Genomic DNA, 17,128 nt, shown 5'->3' on the forward strand with positions numbered 1-17,128 from the left:
CCCAACACACCCCTAACCCTAATCCTAGCCCTAATCCTTACCATAGCCCTAACCCTAGCCCTAACCCTAGCCCTAACCCTAACCCTAACCCTAGCCCTAACCCTAGCCCTAATGGGAAAATGGAAATAAATACATTTTCTTTTAATTTTATTATTTTTCCCTAACTAAGGGGGTGATAACGGGGGGTTTGATTTACTATTTATGGCGGTTTTTATTCTTGGCAGCTGTCACACGCTAAAAGACACTTTTTATTGTAAAAATAGTTTTTGCATCACCACATATTGAGAGCTATAATTTTTCCATATTTTGACCCACCGAGTCATGTCAGGTCTTATTTTTTGCGGGACAAGTTGATGTTTTTATTGGTACCATTTTCGGGCACGTGACATTTTTTGATCGCTTTTTATTTTGTTTTTTGTGACGCAGAATTTACAAAAACCAGCGTTTCATGAATTTCTTTTGGGTGGTGCGTTTACGCCGTTCCGGGTGCAGTAAAATTTATATGGCGGTTTAATTCTTCGGGTCAGTACGGTTACAGCGATACCTCATTTAGGTCGTTTTTTATGTTTTGTCGGTTTTATGCTATGAAAACAATTTTATATAAAAAATAATTATTTTTGCATCACTTTATTCTGCGAGCTATAACTTTTTTATTTTTTTGCTGATGATGCTGTGTGGCAGCTCGTTTTTTGCGGGACAAGATGACGTTTTCAGCGGTACCATGGATATTTATATGCGTCTTTCTGATCGCGCGTTATTGCACTTTATGTTCGGTGGTATGATAATAAATCATTATTTTTTTCTTCGTTTTTTATTTTTATTTTTTAAGGGGTTTGCTTAAGGGGTTAACTATTGGGACAGTTTTATAGGGCGGGTCATTACGGACGCGGCGATACCAAATATGTGTACTTTTATTGTTTTTTTTTTTATTTCCAAAAATTGTATTTATTGGGGAATATATATATTTTTTTTTAATTTATTTAGCGATTTTTTTAAAAATTATTTTTACACTTTTTTTTTTACTTTACTTTATTACAATGTCCCAGGGGGGACATAACTGTCCTGTGACAGATTGCCGAAAGGAGCCCCCCGCAGCAGCGCTGCACATTGCGCTGCCGTGGGGGGCTCAGGGAAGCATGGAGGGAGCCCCCTCCCTGCCGATGCTTCCCTTTAACCCCCGGTACACTGAGATCGTGTCTGATCGTGGTGTGCAAGGGGTTAACGTGTCGGGGGCGGTCCGTGACCGCCCCTGACACATTGTGCCGGGTGTCAGCTGTGATAATCAGCTGACACCCGGCAGTGATCAGCGGCGCTCACCACGTGGGCGCTGCTGATCGCTGTGACGTAATATTCCGTCCATGGAAATTAGGTCCAAGGTCACATGGATGGAATATTACGTCCATTGTAGGTAAGGGGTTAATTACAAGGAGTCGGCATACAGGAGACTCAGCGGGGACAGCACCACCCCTGCAAAGAGTCTGACTGATGATCCATCGTTTCAGGGAGGGGCAGAGACTGTGGCAGTGACTGTAGCCTCTGCCTCCTGCTCTGATGATGCTTTGGTGGAGTATCCCACTTTGCACTGAGGATACTCAAGTGAATCTTCATCAGACAGGAAGTAGAGAAAAAAATGCAATAGCTGTTAGACTGTGCAGTTAGGGAGCGGTAGGTAGTTTGTAGTGATGAGCAAGTAAGCTCATTGCTCAGATTTCCCCGAGCATGCTTGAGAGTCCTGGAAGTGCTCGGAGATTTAGTTTCTGTCCTCGCAGCTGCATGATTTGCAGCTACTTGACAGCCTGAATACATGTGGGGACTGCCTGTCAGGGAATCCCCACATGTATTGAGGCTGTCTAGCAGCCGCAAATCATGCAGCTGTATTGACAAAAACTAAATCTCCGAGCACATCCAAATACTCCGAGATCACCCAAGCATGCTCGGGAAAACCCGAGCAACGAGCGTACTCGCTCATCACTAGTAGTTTGTAAAGCAAGTATATTAGAAAATGGCTCAGATTATAGCATCAAATAGATAGGGAGCTATGAACAAAATGACTTTGCCTATGGACCACCCATTTAAAATATTGCTCTAAATGAGAGAAAATTAGCTTAAATCCAAGAGAAAGCTGCCTGCTTTTAGGTGCTGGAGCATGCAGAGAGCTGTTACCGTCACCGATCATCCTTTAATGTTATTGAAGTAGTTACCCCTTCTCCTAGTGGTAGAGATTGCAATGGCACCATATTAACAAAAGTGATTATCTGTACCTTCCGTTTTGGTTCCATTCAATCTAAAGATCTTAATGAGCAGCTTACATTTCCACCCCCCCATCCCTTTCCCTCCCCTCTCCATAACCCATTTCACCTCTTTTTTTTCTTCCTATTCCACACCCCTTTCTTGTATTTTTTTTTTATTATAGGTGTTCTTATTTCGGTTTATAGTAAGTTCCCATATTCTTTATCTTTCCAATAATGGAATCATAAACACCTTTTGTGGTAACCTATAGTCCTTAAATCAAAGAAGGTTCCACACCATGGCACATAAAAAAGTTATCTTTATTTATAACAATACATTCCAATAATTAAAAAGAAGGTGCTAGACCAGGAAGAGAGACAAAACAGTCATAGACGCATCATTGAACAGTACATTTCACTATGCTAATGCATTCCCATATATTGAGCTTCAGCATAATTAACATGATTAGGGATTAGCACGATTTTGCTTACTTTAACACTTGTGAGCTGGATATCCACAGACATATCACGCTATATGGGGGTATCATACCCTCCTAAATTCCCTCAGTCAGAAATCCATGCTAAACCCAGCATAACCCAATATCATGCAATAAACGTGAGTATAATAGCATACCATGTACTCAAAATGCTTCCTGGAACGTCCCTCATGCCCCGACGCGCGTTTCGCTGTGCTTTATCAAGGAGGCCTCACGTTTATTGCATGATATTGGGTTATGCTGGGTTTAGCATGGATTTCTGACTGAGGGAATTTAGGAGGGTATGATACCCCCATATAGCGTGATATGTCTGTGGATATCCAGCTCACAAGTGTTAAAGTAAGCAAAATCGTGCTAATCCCTAATCATGTTAATTATGCTGAAGTTCAATATATGGGAATGCATTAGCATAGTGAAATGTACTGTTCAATGATGCGTCTATGACTGTTTTGTCTCTCTTCATGGTCTAGCACCTTCTTTTTAATTATTGGAATGTATTGTTATAAATAAAGATAACTTTTTTATGTGCCATGGTGTGGAACCTTCTTTGATTTAAGGAATATAGGTTACCACAAAAGGTGTTTATAGTTAATTTGAGGCACATTTCCCAAATTAGGGATGTTGCTAATTATTTGGGCAACTTTGTGAATACAATAATGGAATCAGCAGAAGTACTTGACTGCAGCTATTATTCTGCCTGTAATTGTTATATTTTTCTTGATTTGCACTTTGCATTGTTTGGTATTAATGCTGTGTATTTGTGTTAAGGTTTGCAACTCGCAGCAGTCAGTTTTGCTTGGCTGGTTGTCAAAAATACAAGGGAACCATCAGCAGCACCTGCTCTTGCTGTTATCAGTGATAGCAGGCATAGGCTGATGGGAGTAGTACTCCCATCAGCCGATGCCTGTGACTGGAGGTAAACTTTTCACCTTTAGCCAGAGCTGCTGGCTGTCAGATGATCTGCAGTGGGAATAATCATACTGCCGATCAGAGCCGCCGGTGTTTTTAGCATATGACATCACGAGAAACACCTGGCATTCAGGGTGCCGATTTCAAACAGTAGCATCCACTTCCTGGAGAAGTCTGTGTTCAGAGCCTGTGCACGAACAATAGGTGTTCGGTACGGATTCTGAACTTTACCGTTCGTGTCTACCCATCTCTAGTTGTGAGGTTCTGGTTATAAAATTAGCAAACACCTTATATTATTATTTCACTGTCTGTAAACCACGGTCATTGATCACTAAACTGTGAGTGGTAGGTGTAATCACTCTCGGGAAGTTTGATTGACAGCTCGCTCTGAACATACATGATGATCACACACATGCCGCAGGATGAACTGTCAATCAAAGTGTCAAAGAATGTTACTACTCATCTATAATAATAAATGCCCTAACCAGCTTCCGGTTGTAACAACTTCCGTCCAGTTGTAACCGGTGACGTCACCACACACACACGCACATATTAACCCTCAACACACCACACCGCCTCAACACACACTCCTCTCACCTTTCACCTCCACTCATGTCCACTCACTCTTTCACTCCACATACGTTCCTTTCTCTCACTCCGTTTCTCATACTCACACCGTCATCGTCGCTGCCCCGACATCTTCCTCCGCCGCCGCGATCCAGACATTCTCCAGGCCGCCGACATGTTCTTGCGGGACGCCATCTTGGATGTCGTGAAATCCCGCGAGATTCAAGATGGTGTCGCCGCAACAATATGTCGCTGGCGTGGACGACATCGGGATCCAAAAAGATGGCGTCGGCAAAATCTCGCGAGATTACGCCGACGCCATTTTGGATCCCGATGTCGCCCATGCCAGCGACATGTTGTTGCGGCGACGCCATCTTGAATATCGCGGGACTTCACGACATCCAAGATGGCGTCCCGCAAGAATATGTCGCTGGCGTGGGCGACATCGGGATCCAAAATGGCATCGGCGTAATCTCGCGAGATTTCACCGACGCCATCTTTTTGGATCCCGATGTCGTCCACGCCAGCAACATGTTGTTGCGGCGACGCTATCTTGAATATCGCGGGATTTCACGAAATCCAAGATGGCGTCCCGCAAGAACATGTCGACGGCCTGGAGAACGTCTGGATCCTGGATCGCGGCGGCGGAGGAAGATGTCGGGGCAGCGACGATGACGGTGTGAGTATGAGAAACGGAGTGAGAGAAAGGAACTTATGTGGAGTGAAAGAGAGTGGAGGTGAAAGGTGAGAGGAGTGTGTGTTGAGGCGGTGTGGTGTGTTGAGGGTTAACATGGCAAGAGGTGTTAACGACGATCGCCGACGCCATCTTGCATTCGTGAAATTGCGTCATTTACCTCACGCCTACTTGCTGTGCGGACACTTGGCATTGCCTGTACCACCATAACTACTGCTGCCTTGGTCCTATGCCTGTTTACTGCCGGTGTCTAATTACTGGACCAATTTGCCTATACCGCCATAACTACTGCTGCCTTGCTCCTCTGCCGGTGTCTAATTACAGGACCAATTTGCCTCTACCGCCATAACTACTGCTGCCTTTGTCCTCTGCCAGTGTCTAATTACAGGGCCAATTTGCCTCTACCGCCATAACTACTGCTGCCTTGCTCCTCTGCCGGTGTCTAATTACAGGGCTAATTTGCCTCTACTGCCATAACTACTGCTGCCTTGCTCCTCTGCCGGTGTCTAATTACAGGGCTAATTTGCCTCTACCGCCATAACTACTGCTGCCTTGCTCCTCTGCCGGTGTCTAATTACAGGATCAATTTGCCTCTACCGCCATAACTACTGCTGCATTGCTCCTCTGCCGGTGTCTAATTACAGGGCCAATTTGCCTCTACCACCATAACTACTGCTGCATTGCTCCTCTGCTGGTGTCTAATTACAGGGCCAATTTGCCAATACCGCCATAACTACTGCTGCCTTGCTCCTCTGCCGGTGTCTAATTACAGGGCTAATTTGCCTCTACCGCCATAACTACTGCTGCCTTGCTCCTCTGCCGGTGTCTAATTACAGGGCTAATTTGCCTCTACCGCCATAACTACTGCTGCCTTGCTCCTCTGCCGGTGTCTAATTACAGGATCAATTTGCCTCTACCGCCATAACTACTGCTGCATTGCTCCTCTGCCGGTGTCTAATTACAGGGCCAATTTGCCTCTACCGCCATAACTACTGCTGCATTGCTCCTCTGCTGGTGTCTAATTACAGGGCCAATTTGCCAATACCGCCATAACTACTGCTGCCTTGCTCCTCTGCCAGTGTCTAATTACAGGGCCAATTTGCCTCTACCGCCATAAGTACTGCTGCCTTGCTCCTCTGACTGTTCACTGCCTGTGTCTAATTACAGGGCCAATTTGCCTCTACCGCCATAACTACTGCTGCCTTGCTCCTCTGCCGGTGTCTAATTACAGGGCCAATTTGCCTCTACCGCCATAACTACTGCTGCCTTGCTCCTCTGCCGGTGCCTAATTACAGGGCCAATTTGCCTCTACCGCCATAACTACTGCTGCCTTGCTCCTCTGCCGGTGTCTAACTACAGGGCCAATTTGCCACTACCACTTCATAACTACTGCTGGGCAATTACAGGGTCAATTAGTATCTGTTTACTCTACAATACTCCAGGACGCCTTCTTCACTGCCAGATAACTGCCAAATAGACTCCTTTACCTGTGCCAACATGAGTCATAACAAAAAGTATGCCAATGCCAGTGAAAGGAAAGCAGCTTTAGCACTACGACAAAAACAACGCCGTGCTAATGAGACTCCTGAGGAAAAACACCACCGCCTTGAGAAGATTAAGGTTTATAAACGCCGTCACCTCACACATGAATCCCCTAACTCTAAATCCATAAGATTGGCTGAAGAAGCCTCTGCACGCCGTCACCGCCGACAACAGACGGCCTCTTCCTCATCATTATTATTAGACTCACAACAGGATGCTTCCACATCAGCATGTGGAACAATTTACTGCTACACTTCATCCCATATGCCATTCACTGACATAACTAATCAGCAATCTGTTTCTGCCCTATCAATACCACCATTCAATACCGATGCACAGTATGCCAATGCCAGTGAAAGGAAAGCAGCTTTAGCACTACAACAAAAACAACGCCGTGCTAATGAGACTCCTGAGGAAAAACAGCATCGACTTGACAAGATTAAGGCTTATAAACGCCGTCGTCTCACACACGAATCCCCTAACTCTAAATCTATTACATTGGCTGAAGAAGCCTCTACACGCCATCACCGCCAACAACAGACGGCTTCTTCCTCATCATCTATAATAATAAATGCCCTAACCAGCTTCCGGTTGTAACAACTTCCGTCCAGTTGTAACCGGTGACGTCACCACACACACACGCACGTTAACCCTCAACACACCACACCGCCTCAACACACACTCCTCTCACCTTTCACCTCCACTCACGTCCACTCACTCTTTCACTCCACATACGTTCCTTTCTCTCACTCAGTTTCTCATACTCACACCGTCATCGTCGCTGCCCCGACATCTTCCTCCGCCGCCGCGATCCTGGATCCAGACGTTCTCCAGGCCGCCGACATGTTCTTGCGGCGACGCCATCTTGGATTTCGTGAAATCCCGCGAGATTCAAGATGGCGTCGCCGCAAGAACATGTCGCTGGCGTGGACGACTCGGGATCCAAAAAGATGGCGTCGGCGAAATCTCGCGAGATTACGCCGACGCCATTTTGGATCCCGATGTCATCCACGCCGGCGACATGTTCTTGCGGCGACGCCATTTTGGATCGGCGAAATCCCGCGATAGTCAAGATGGCGTCACCGCAAGAACATGTCGCCGGCGAGGACGACGTCGGGATCCAAAATGGCGTCGGCGAAAACTCGCGAGATTTCGCCGACGCCATTTTGGATCCCGACGTCGTCCACGCCGGCGACATGTTCTTCCGGCGACGCTATCTTGACTATCGTGGGATTTCACGATACTCAAGATGGCGTCGCCGCAAGAACATGTCGCCGGCGTGGACAACGTCTGGATCCAGGATGGCGCCGGCGGAAGAAGATGTCGGGGATCGTGGAGCAGCGGCGATGACGGCGTGAGTATGAGAGACGGAGTGAGAGAAGGGGTCGTATGTGGAGTGAAAGAGTGAGTGGAGATGGTGAAAGGTGAGAGGAGTGTGTGTTGAGGAGTGTGTGTGTTGAGGGTTAACATGGCAAGAGGTGTGATGCTATCGCATCCTCCAGATGAGATAGCATCGGGCCATAATCTAGTAGTAAAATAAGTGCATGCTCCAGTGACTGAAATTGAGCCAGCTCCTAAGCACATAAGTTAATTTTCTCCCAGTAGATATGCTTTCTGATGGCCGGTCAGGCAACTTTAAAATGTTTTTAACAGTATATCTGATGGTAAATAACATTTTGTACTTAATATGTTCCCTTTAATATGTATGTGATTTTCTTTATTTTTTAGGAAAAACCGAATCCTGATTTATACTTTACTGATGAAAACCTAACTGTGCTGGTTACGGATCTCTTTGCTGCCGGTATGGAGACGACATCAACTACCCTGAGATGGGGCCTCCTATTGATGATGAAATATCCAGACGTCCAAAGTAAGAGACCTTTTTGTTGTATTCTACCATTGTAAACTGTATATATGCTACATTACACAGAGTTTTGTCTTCTATATTAGAGCAGCAGTCTTCCAGAAGCCTTATCCTTTCTAAATTAACGCTTGTATGGATGGTGAACTGTAAGTGTCCTAATGTTGCCCTGTTAGCTCTTACGGCAATTGAACCGTTCACTATTATATTGCACTGTTTTATGACTTGAATCCCATATATTTCATAAACCACCCAGCGTATATAGTAGGACTTTTGCCTCAATGATATCACCATTTCTGTATTAGTTGATGATATCAGAAACATCATTCACAAAGAAGTGTCAGCAGAAGGGTGATTGCAACCAAGCTAGAATCCATAGTATCCCTCCTTTTCCAAGTTGTACCTTACTTGGTCTCAAACTGTGTTATCAGGAGCCACTCTCAATAGAAATACAAGCATTGACGGTGTGTATGCAGCTGTGGCTGGTTACGAGGGATTCCAGAAAAAAGAAAGGTCTCTCATTTTCCCTGTAGGAAACAGGACATTAACATATTGTACAGTAGGCTGGTGTAAAACCACCAGAACACCTAGGCGAAGCAAGCTAAGGTAGGGGGTAGAAGCTTATGCAAAAGTTGTCAGTAATCTTGAGTGTGACCATCTTGCTGTTAATCTTAGTAGCTCCAAATTCTGACTCATGAAAGTGAAAACATTTTATCATATCCTTATGAATAGATAAGTGTGTGCACAGCATTAGTAGGTGCCAGAGTAGGTTCCCACACCATTAAAATATATTACGAGACTAGGCACTCAACTAAAGTGATCAGATAATTTAATGTTGTCCACACTAGTAGTAAGCAAAACGTTTCGGTCTTACATCAGACCTTCATCAGTTGCAGAATAAAGTAAGGTTATTAGGTCAGGTGGCGGACCAGCAGAGGACACTGTGTCTGCACATGCCACTGAGGCACCGCACACTTAACCCTATATGTGCACAGGTCTAACAACCCTTGCCCTACTTTTTCATGACACGGAATGTTTAATGATCTAAGATTATTGGTCCACCTGACCTAATAACCTTACTTTATTCTGCAACTGATGAAGGTCTGATGTAAGACTGAAGCGTTTTGCTTACTACTCCTGTGGACAACATTAAATTATCTGATCACTTAAGTTGAGTAACACAAATCCCATGAAAAAATAACATGGAACAAAGAAGAGATCCCAATAATAAAAAAATCATCTTATTCAAAAATTATATTAAAATTACAAAAGCATAATGCCATATAGGGGACGCCATGAACACTCAAAAAATCATCAGGAGGAGGAAATAATACATAATCCAGACTAGAACATGTGTGAACCAATCACATGACAATACATGTCAATTATCCAGATTTCATTCTATAAAAAACCATAAGTAATGTCCAAAATAGATAATATTCAAAAAATTATTATTATCCCTCCCCAATAAGTGAGAAAAGTATCTCTGTGAACTCAAGGCATGAATACTGTAAGACCGTGTGTGAATGACACAGTCACCATGTGAGGCAATACCTAATTGTCACGCCCCCGGAAGAAGCAGGCGGCGAAACGCGCGTCAGGGTGAGGGGATGCTGGTTTACACTCTTCTACAGAGGTAATTATACATCATTTTCTCCGTGCACTGTGGCGCTTTCTTGATTAGGTATTGCCTCACATGGTGACTGTGTCATTCACACACGGTCTTACAGTATTCATGCCTTGAGTTCACAGAGAGACTTTTCGCACTTATTGGGGAGGGATAATAATAATTTTTTGAATATTATCTATTTTGGACATTACTTATGGTTTTTTATAGAATGAAATCTGGATAATTGACATGTATTGTCATGTGATTGGTTCACACATGTTCTAGTCTGGGTTATGTATTATTTCCTCCTCCTGATGATTTTTTGAGTGTTCCTGGCGTCCCCTATATGGCATTATGCTTTTGTCATTTTAATATAATTTTTGAATAAAATGATTTTTTATTATTGGGATCTCTTCTTTGTTCCATGTTATTTTTTCATGGGATTTGTGTTATATAATTGTGTGAAGTGCCCTTCTCATTAGGTTTTGGACATTGTGGTTATTGCACTTAAGTTGAGTGCCGAGTCTCTTAATATATATTTATAATATCCTTATGTCATAATAGGTTACGGGTTCAGGGGTACCGAAACGCTTATTTAAGTAAACTTTCATCATTCTCGAAGAAAGAGGGTATTCTTATGTCTATTAACCAATATTAGCTTAAAGGTCCAATTTGAAGAGGGAAAATTTGAAAAATAGAATTAGTATGTGCCCAAAGAGCACTTATTCCTTGAAGACCATTGTAGTTAAAATCATAGGTTACTCTCCTACAAGCTGGGAGAAAAATATGGGAGTCATTTGTAACAAGGGCAAGATTTCCAACCATCATGAGACATAAAAGTTTCTTGATAGTTCAATTGTAGAAAGCAATGATTCTAGCAAAGTAAACAAAGGCCCAGAAGCCAAATTCAAAACTAATGACACAACTTTTTCCAATTGTCTTTCTATCATATGGGATTATGTGTTTGTGCTGTAAATAGAGAAGGTCCAAAGTGAAATTGAGAAAGTTATTGGGTTGTCCAAACCCCAAGTCAGTCATCGCAAAGACATGCCGTATACCGATGCTGTCATCCATGAGATTCAACGTTTTGGAAACATTGTTCCAAACAACCTGCCCCATGCTACCACTCAAGATGTTAACTTCAGGGGATTTTTCTTGCCTAAAGTAAGTACGAAGTATTTATCAATATGCATCACTTATTAGTTGTAATGGTTTGCTTCACAAACTAAAAATATTAAATGAATCAATATCACCTATATCATACCCTTGTGTAATGATTTTTGGTTACGCTAGTCCTTGGCTTTACCTGGGACTTAACTGCTATCAGTCTGGTGATTGGGAACGTTAAAATTGTAGGCCCCAATTCATGAAGATCTGCGTTGTTCATGCCGATGTTAATCATTAGGTGTACTGGATTCAGATGATCCTAAATCATGAAGATATATATAATTTTTTATGAATCAGGACCATTGGAGAATTAATGTGCACCTCATTGTGCGCTTCTCCACTAATCTTACTCCAGTTGGTAGTAAAAATTGTAAAAGAGCAGCACTGGTGGTACATCATAGTTTTTTCAGTTCTGGTGGTCAGATAATTCAAGAAGATAGTGGTGATGTGACAAAGTTGGGTATGCAACACAAAAGCATTGGTCAAGTGGACAGTCAGATAATTTATGATCCGATATCACTATATGATGAGTCATGGAGGCATAATATGATAGGATTGAGCCATATGGTCACACACCCATACTTTACCCAAAGATTGTATATCACCTATCTGGAGATTGGCAATAGTCAGACATGCACACTACTGTTCTTTCCAAAATTTATGGATTTGACAGACACAGCAAAGAAAAGACTGTGGACCCTTATTTTAGTGGCTGGAAAGAACCCCAGCAGTCATGTCCCCAGCAATGGTGTTCCATCATTGATTCTGTCTCTTTGACAGGAAGAACAATACTGAATGTAGTGCTGATGGAGGCGTGAAGTTTCATTGTAAACATCAGCTTAATGATGAATCTAATGAATTATGATCCACTGCAAATATGACTTATGCAAATGTTGAAACTTTCAGGGGACACATGTGATGCCTCTGCTGACCTCCGTACTTTATGATAAGGATCATTTCATAAAAGCCGATGAGTTCTACCCAGAACACTTTCTGGATGTCAGAGGAAATTTTGTTCGGAAAGAAGCGTTTATGCCTTTTTCAGCTGGTGAGTTATTCTCTCAGGTGTCTTCTCTTAAAGTAATATTATAGAAGGGATAACTTTTATGCCATCAGAGATCAGTAAAATACTATATGAACTTGAAAATTACAATGGTAATAGCTTTGATAGCAACTAGTTCAATAACATAACTTGAAACTACTGGGACCCAATACAAAATCTCTAAGAGGGCCCCCAACTATCATGTGTCTTAAATATTATTCATCTTCTCCCATGGGCCAAAGAGAGCATTTTGGTCAAAGTTCTAGGGCCTTGGTACAACTGCAACATCTCCACCCGCTATGGTTACACTGTGGCTGACATTAGTTAATCCCTAGATACATGTACATTTTGTGGCAGGGCTGCGAGTCCAAGCTAAAAGCATCTAAGGCTAGTTTCACACTAGCGTTTCCTGGAGCTGCGTCGGTCTGCGCACGGCCACCGCTAAGCTCTGCCACGGCCGCGCCTCCTCCTGTCAGCTCCGCCTATGGGCGCATGATACTGCATGCGACCTGTGTACCCTATCTTTAGCATTGGGTACGCAGGCCGTGCGCAGGTATGTGTTTGCCGGCCCATGCCTCAACACGGTGCGTTTGGCGCAGGTCGGCGCACCGTCAAAAGGACGCATGCACCGGCAAATGTACACCTGTGCATGGCCTGCATACCCAATGCTAAAGATAGGGTACGCAGGTTGCATGCAGCGTCATGCGCCCATAGGCGGAGCTGACTGGAGGAGGCGCGGCCATGGGCAGAGCTTAGTGGCTGCTGTGCGCAGCCTGTCGCAGCTCCAGGAAATGCTAGTGTGAAACTAGCCTAATGCAGACACCCTAATAAGTATGGGAATAAGATGAGTAAATCTGTCTCAAGTACCTTTTGAAGCATGTATGTGATGAGCTATTAAACGTTGAGACTATGAAAATTTTCCAATAAAATATTTGATTTTTATCCTTTACACATATTTTATTGCTATAGGTAAGAGAAGCTGTGCTGGAGAAAACTTGGCCAAAATGGAGCTGTTTATGTTCTTCACGAGACTGCTGCAGAACTTCACCATCAAGGCTCCTCCTGTGGCTACACTAGACCTGACTCCTGCAGTTGGGTTTACAGCTGGCCCATTGACTCACAAGATATGTGCAATACCTCGTGTGTAACCTATGAGTGTCTATTATATTGAAAAAAAAAACTGTAGTAATTCTATAGATAGAGTTTTGGTAAAACATAGCACAGATCTGTGACTAAAAAGCTGTTTGATTATTTTCATATAATTTCCATGCATTTGGTGTTTTGATGACAAAAAAAAAATATTGAAAATAAACATAAATGTCAGGACTTGCCACAAACCTATAGGTTCTTTTGCAAACTCTGGTGTGAATCATCGGCAGGCAGCTTATTTCCTTTCCCCATTACCATCAATGGGAACTGCATTATTGGCTGGTGGCAGTCAGGTGGTTAGTGTCATAATGAAAGGTTCTTATGCTTTCAAGAAACTTGCATTGGAATTTCATCAATCGTGTTCCCCCAAATTAGCCTTATGGCTTTGCGGAAGTGTATTAATTCACCTGACCGTTTCGTTTTCATTTGTGGTGAATATACAATGTTGAATCAACAGCTGAATATAACAGACTTTGTGAAAAAAACTTAGAGTTCAAGATACAGTTTGGGCACCTCATGAAATCTGCAAACGGTGTGTTTGAGGACCTCTAACATTGGTTCAAGGGTAAGAAAAAAGCTTTCCGTTATGAGATTCCTGTGGTATGGCGAGAGCGAAAGAGCCATAGTGACGACTGTTACTTTTATTCACGCAATGTGAAAGGGTATAATTCCAAATGGAAGCATTCCATTTCATGCCCCAATCTTCACTCAGTAATTTGTCCCATCACCCATGGCACACACATACCAGTACCCAGGGCCCCTGCTACATAGCTCCGATGAATGTGGAATCATACTTGAACCAGATGACGAATCAAGTTCTGAATTTAAAGATGATACAAGACCAAATTTTTTTCCCAGGAGGAGATGAAGGATTTAGTAAGACACGTGAATCTTCCCAAAGATGCGGCTGAGTTATAGGAAGATAAGATGGTTTATTGCATCGATGTTGAAGATTTCATGGGTCAGTTCAAAATCCAATATGATTCAGCGCAATGACGTCTTTTTATGGATTCTTCAAAAAGAAGTCTAAAAGCAGATTTACTCCACAAAAGTGGTTTTTATGCTTCCATCCCTGCAGGTCATTTCATACACTTGAAAGAAACCCTTGAGATCTTGGAATTGGTTTTGCGTAAACTTAAATATGAAAACCACGGTTGTCATGTGTGTGGGGGTTTGAAGGTCTTGTGCATGCTGCTCAGGCAAAAATCCGGGTATACCAAATACCCTTGTTTTTTGTGTCTGTGGGACAATCGAGACCAACAAAATCACTGGACCAAGAAAAATTGGCAGCCAAGGGTTCTCACAGTCCCTATAAAGTTCTTCTACCACCTCTTCACATAAAATTGGGCTTGATGGAGCAATTTGTAAAATCGATTCCACCAGGACATTAAAGAGAATCAAAGAAGAAACCAGGGAAAATAAAGCATTACAATAATGGCAGACTATTGTTGGATGCTTCAGAGAGACATTTCAGATGCAGCTCACAAGCGTAAATGCACCAAGTGGAGCCTCACAGGGAAAAAAAAAATCAATTTTAGTGTTAACGAGCTCATTAAAATTTTTGTGATAAAAAAACTAATTTTATAAGTCTATTTTCTTTTATTTTGCTGTTTGGACTTATTTAACATAGTTACCTAAATTGTCAGGAAACGTGATGTCCAGTGAAAAAACGGAGGTTATTTTCAGATTCAGCGCACCAGAAAAACATAAAGATTTTGTGGAATATCCAAAGCTCTTGAAATGTATTTTTGGCAGACCTGTTTAATTTAAAAGTGTTAAGGATTGTTTCATTGAATAAGATGCCACCACATTGTCAAGTGTATTTTTTGTCTTAATATTTACAACCTCATGAGATGGGCTACATGCATAGTTCCCAGAACACTGGAAAAAATGCTACTTCTGATTGGTCTGTTGGACTAAATTATTTCTAAGTAATGTTTGAGGTGATTTTACCTGAATCCAATATTAAAATATTTCATAGAGAGAAATTTTTTTAAATCAAGAATTTACCAACTCAATATTCTACTTATCAACATCAACCACATTACCAGTCTCAACACCAATGTCTTTCAAGTAATTTTCTTCTATCACAATCAAATGTATTCTAAGACCAAATTTTTAAGGCAATAATCTCCATTCCAATGTTGACGAAGTTGATTGTCTCTAACCCAATGTCTTCTAAGTCAGTGTACTCCATAAACTGTACAATATTTCTAGAAATAAATGTATGTGTACCAAAGTTATATCCTCAGGATTTTTTAAGCAGTGGACCAAAGCAATACAACAATAAAACATTGTTTTTTAACTTACTTGTTGCAATTTAAAAAAGAAACAGAAAAAACAGCATGTGCAGGCAATAGTCAACCGTAATTAATATTTTGTTGCACACCCTTTAGCATTGACGACAGCCTCCAAAAGTTTCTTGTAGCCATCAGCTATCAGCTTCTTGCTCTTCTCAGCTGGTATTTTCTCCCACTCTTCCTTTGCAGTTTATTCAAGCTTTGAATGTTTTCAGGGTTCTTTTTCTCATAGGCAGAATTTAGCTCACCCCAAAGATTTTCAATGAGATTGGGGTCAGGACTCATTGCTGGCCATTTCAATACAGTCCATTTTTAATTTTTCAACCATTCCTGTGTACTTTTGGATGTGTGCTTTGGGTCATTGTCTTGTTGGAGGAACCATTGTCTTCGACTTACACCAAGTTTTCTTCTACTGGGTAGCGCATTTTGCTACAAAATCTCTTGAAAATTCTCTGATTTTATGATTCATGTGATATGTTCAGGGACTCCAGTACAGACACATATTGTGGAGACACGGGTGGGTTGGCTGGCACCCCAGTCTGCTATCCGAAACCGCTTTGACAAGAGATCATCCCATCGAATGCCCACCCTCCTTTCTCCACTGGCAGAATGCTACTCAGACAACACAAGGTGAGGGTAAAACATTGTGGCACCTCTTTATTGAACCGCAAAACAGGCAGATGACATGCAGAACAGTCCCAGCACAGTACCGAAGATGGTGTACATTGCAGAGTCTAACCCTCTTGCTGAATCACCGGGATAATAGCAGCTGTTACTTCAGGTCATCCAGGGTCGATTACCCCACCTGTGGCAAGCACACAGATAGGAGGTAATTCAAGCGTAGGAAGCTGATAGTCCACTCAGGTACAAGGGCCAGCTGACTGGAGGGTCACAACATGGCTTCATCTTCAAGGACTCATTAACCCAGAGAGAAGGTAGTGACAAGCTTATGAAGATGACAGTCCACTCAAGTACAAGGCCAGTTGACACAAGAGTCACAACCTGGCTTCTCCAAACATCTCCATGGTGCCAGGCGACAGACGAGTCTCAATCTTGGCTTTTTCAAAATGTATCCATAAGTGCCAGGTGACAGATTGGTCCCAACCTGGTTTCTCCAAATGTATCCATAGGTTCCAGATGACTCGGAATGTCCCAACATGGGTTTCATAAATGTATCCATAGTTCACCGATGGTCAATGGAGCAGATCTGTATCCTTCCAGATACGTCCAATATCCCCCAAGCTAGCATCCGGTAGAATAATAAATCTGATGCAGCCATGATGTCTTGTCTGTAGTCCTGTAGAGACTCTCTGGATGTCTGGATGTCTTGGCTGAATCTCAGTCTGTGTCTCTGACTACTCTTACAGATATGTATCACCTCTTTTTATATTTAACAAGTATCCTTCATTCAGTATATTCTGGTAATGCTAATAAGACCAATTTGCATTGTTTGATTATGTAATCTATTTGCATAGATTTTTATCCTCTGCTTTGAATGCCAACAAACTGGCAGGCATAGGCAATGTATAATTAACATATCAGTAAACATCACTAGTTATCAAG

At 42.5% G+C, this 17,128-nt stretch overlaps 1 protein-coding gene across 2 annotated transcripts in view; it reads left to right on the top strand.

Moving 5' to 3' along the window:
- LOC141098578 (cytochrome P450 2C5-like) overlaps positions 1–15,574 on the top strand; it is a 60,089-nt gene extending 44,515 nt beyond the window's left edge. For both annotated transcript variants that reach the window (XM_073586483.1, XM_073586482.1), the window contains 4 exons: positions 8,166–8,307; positions 10,887–11,071; positions 11,981–12,122; positions 13,086–15,574. In XM_073586483.1, coding sequence (XP_073442584.1) covers positions 8,166–8,307; positions 10,887–11,071; positions 11,981–12,122; positions 13,086–13,264 — 648 coding nt within the window. In that variant the 3' untranslated portion in view covers positions 13,265–15,574. The remainder of the gene's footprint in view (positions 1–8,165; positions 8,308–10,886; positions 11,072–11,980; positions 12,123–13,085) is intronic.
- The last annotated feature ends 1,554 nt before the right edge of the window (positions 15,575–17,128 follow it).

Source organism: Dendrobates tinctorius, unplaced genomic scaffold (assembly GCF_039654945.1).
Source record: "Dendrobates tinctorius isolate UK_male_01 unplaced genomic scaffold, ASM3965494v1 ptg000093l, whole genome shotgun sequence".
In the NCBI taxonomy this organism is placed as follows: Eukaryota; Metazoa; Chordata; class Amphibia; order Anura; family Dendrobatidae; genus Dendrobates; species Dendrobates tinctorius.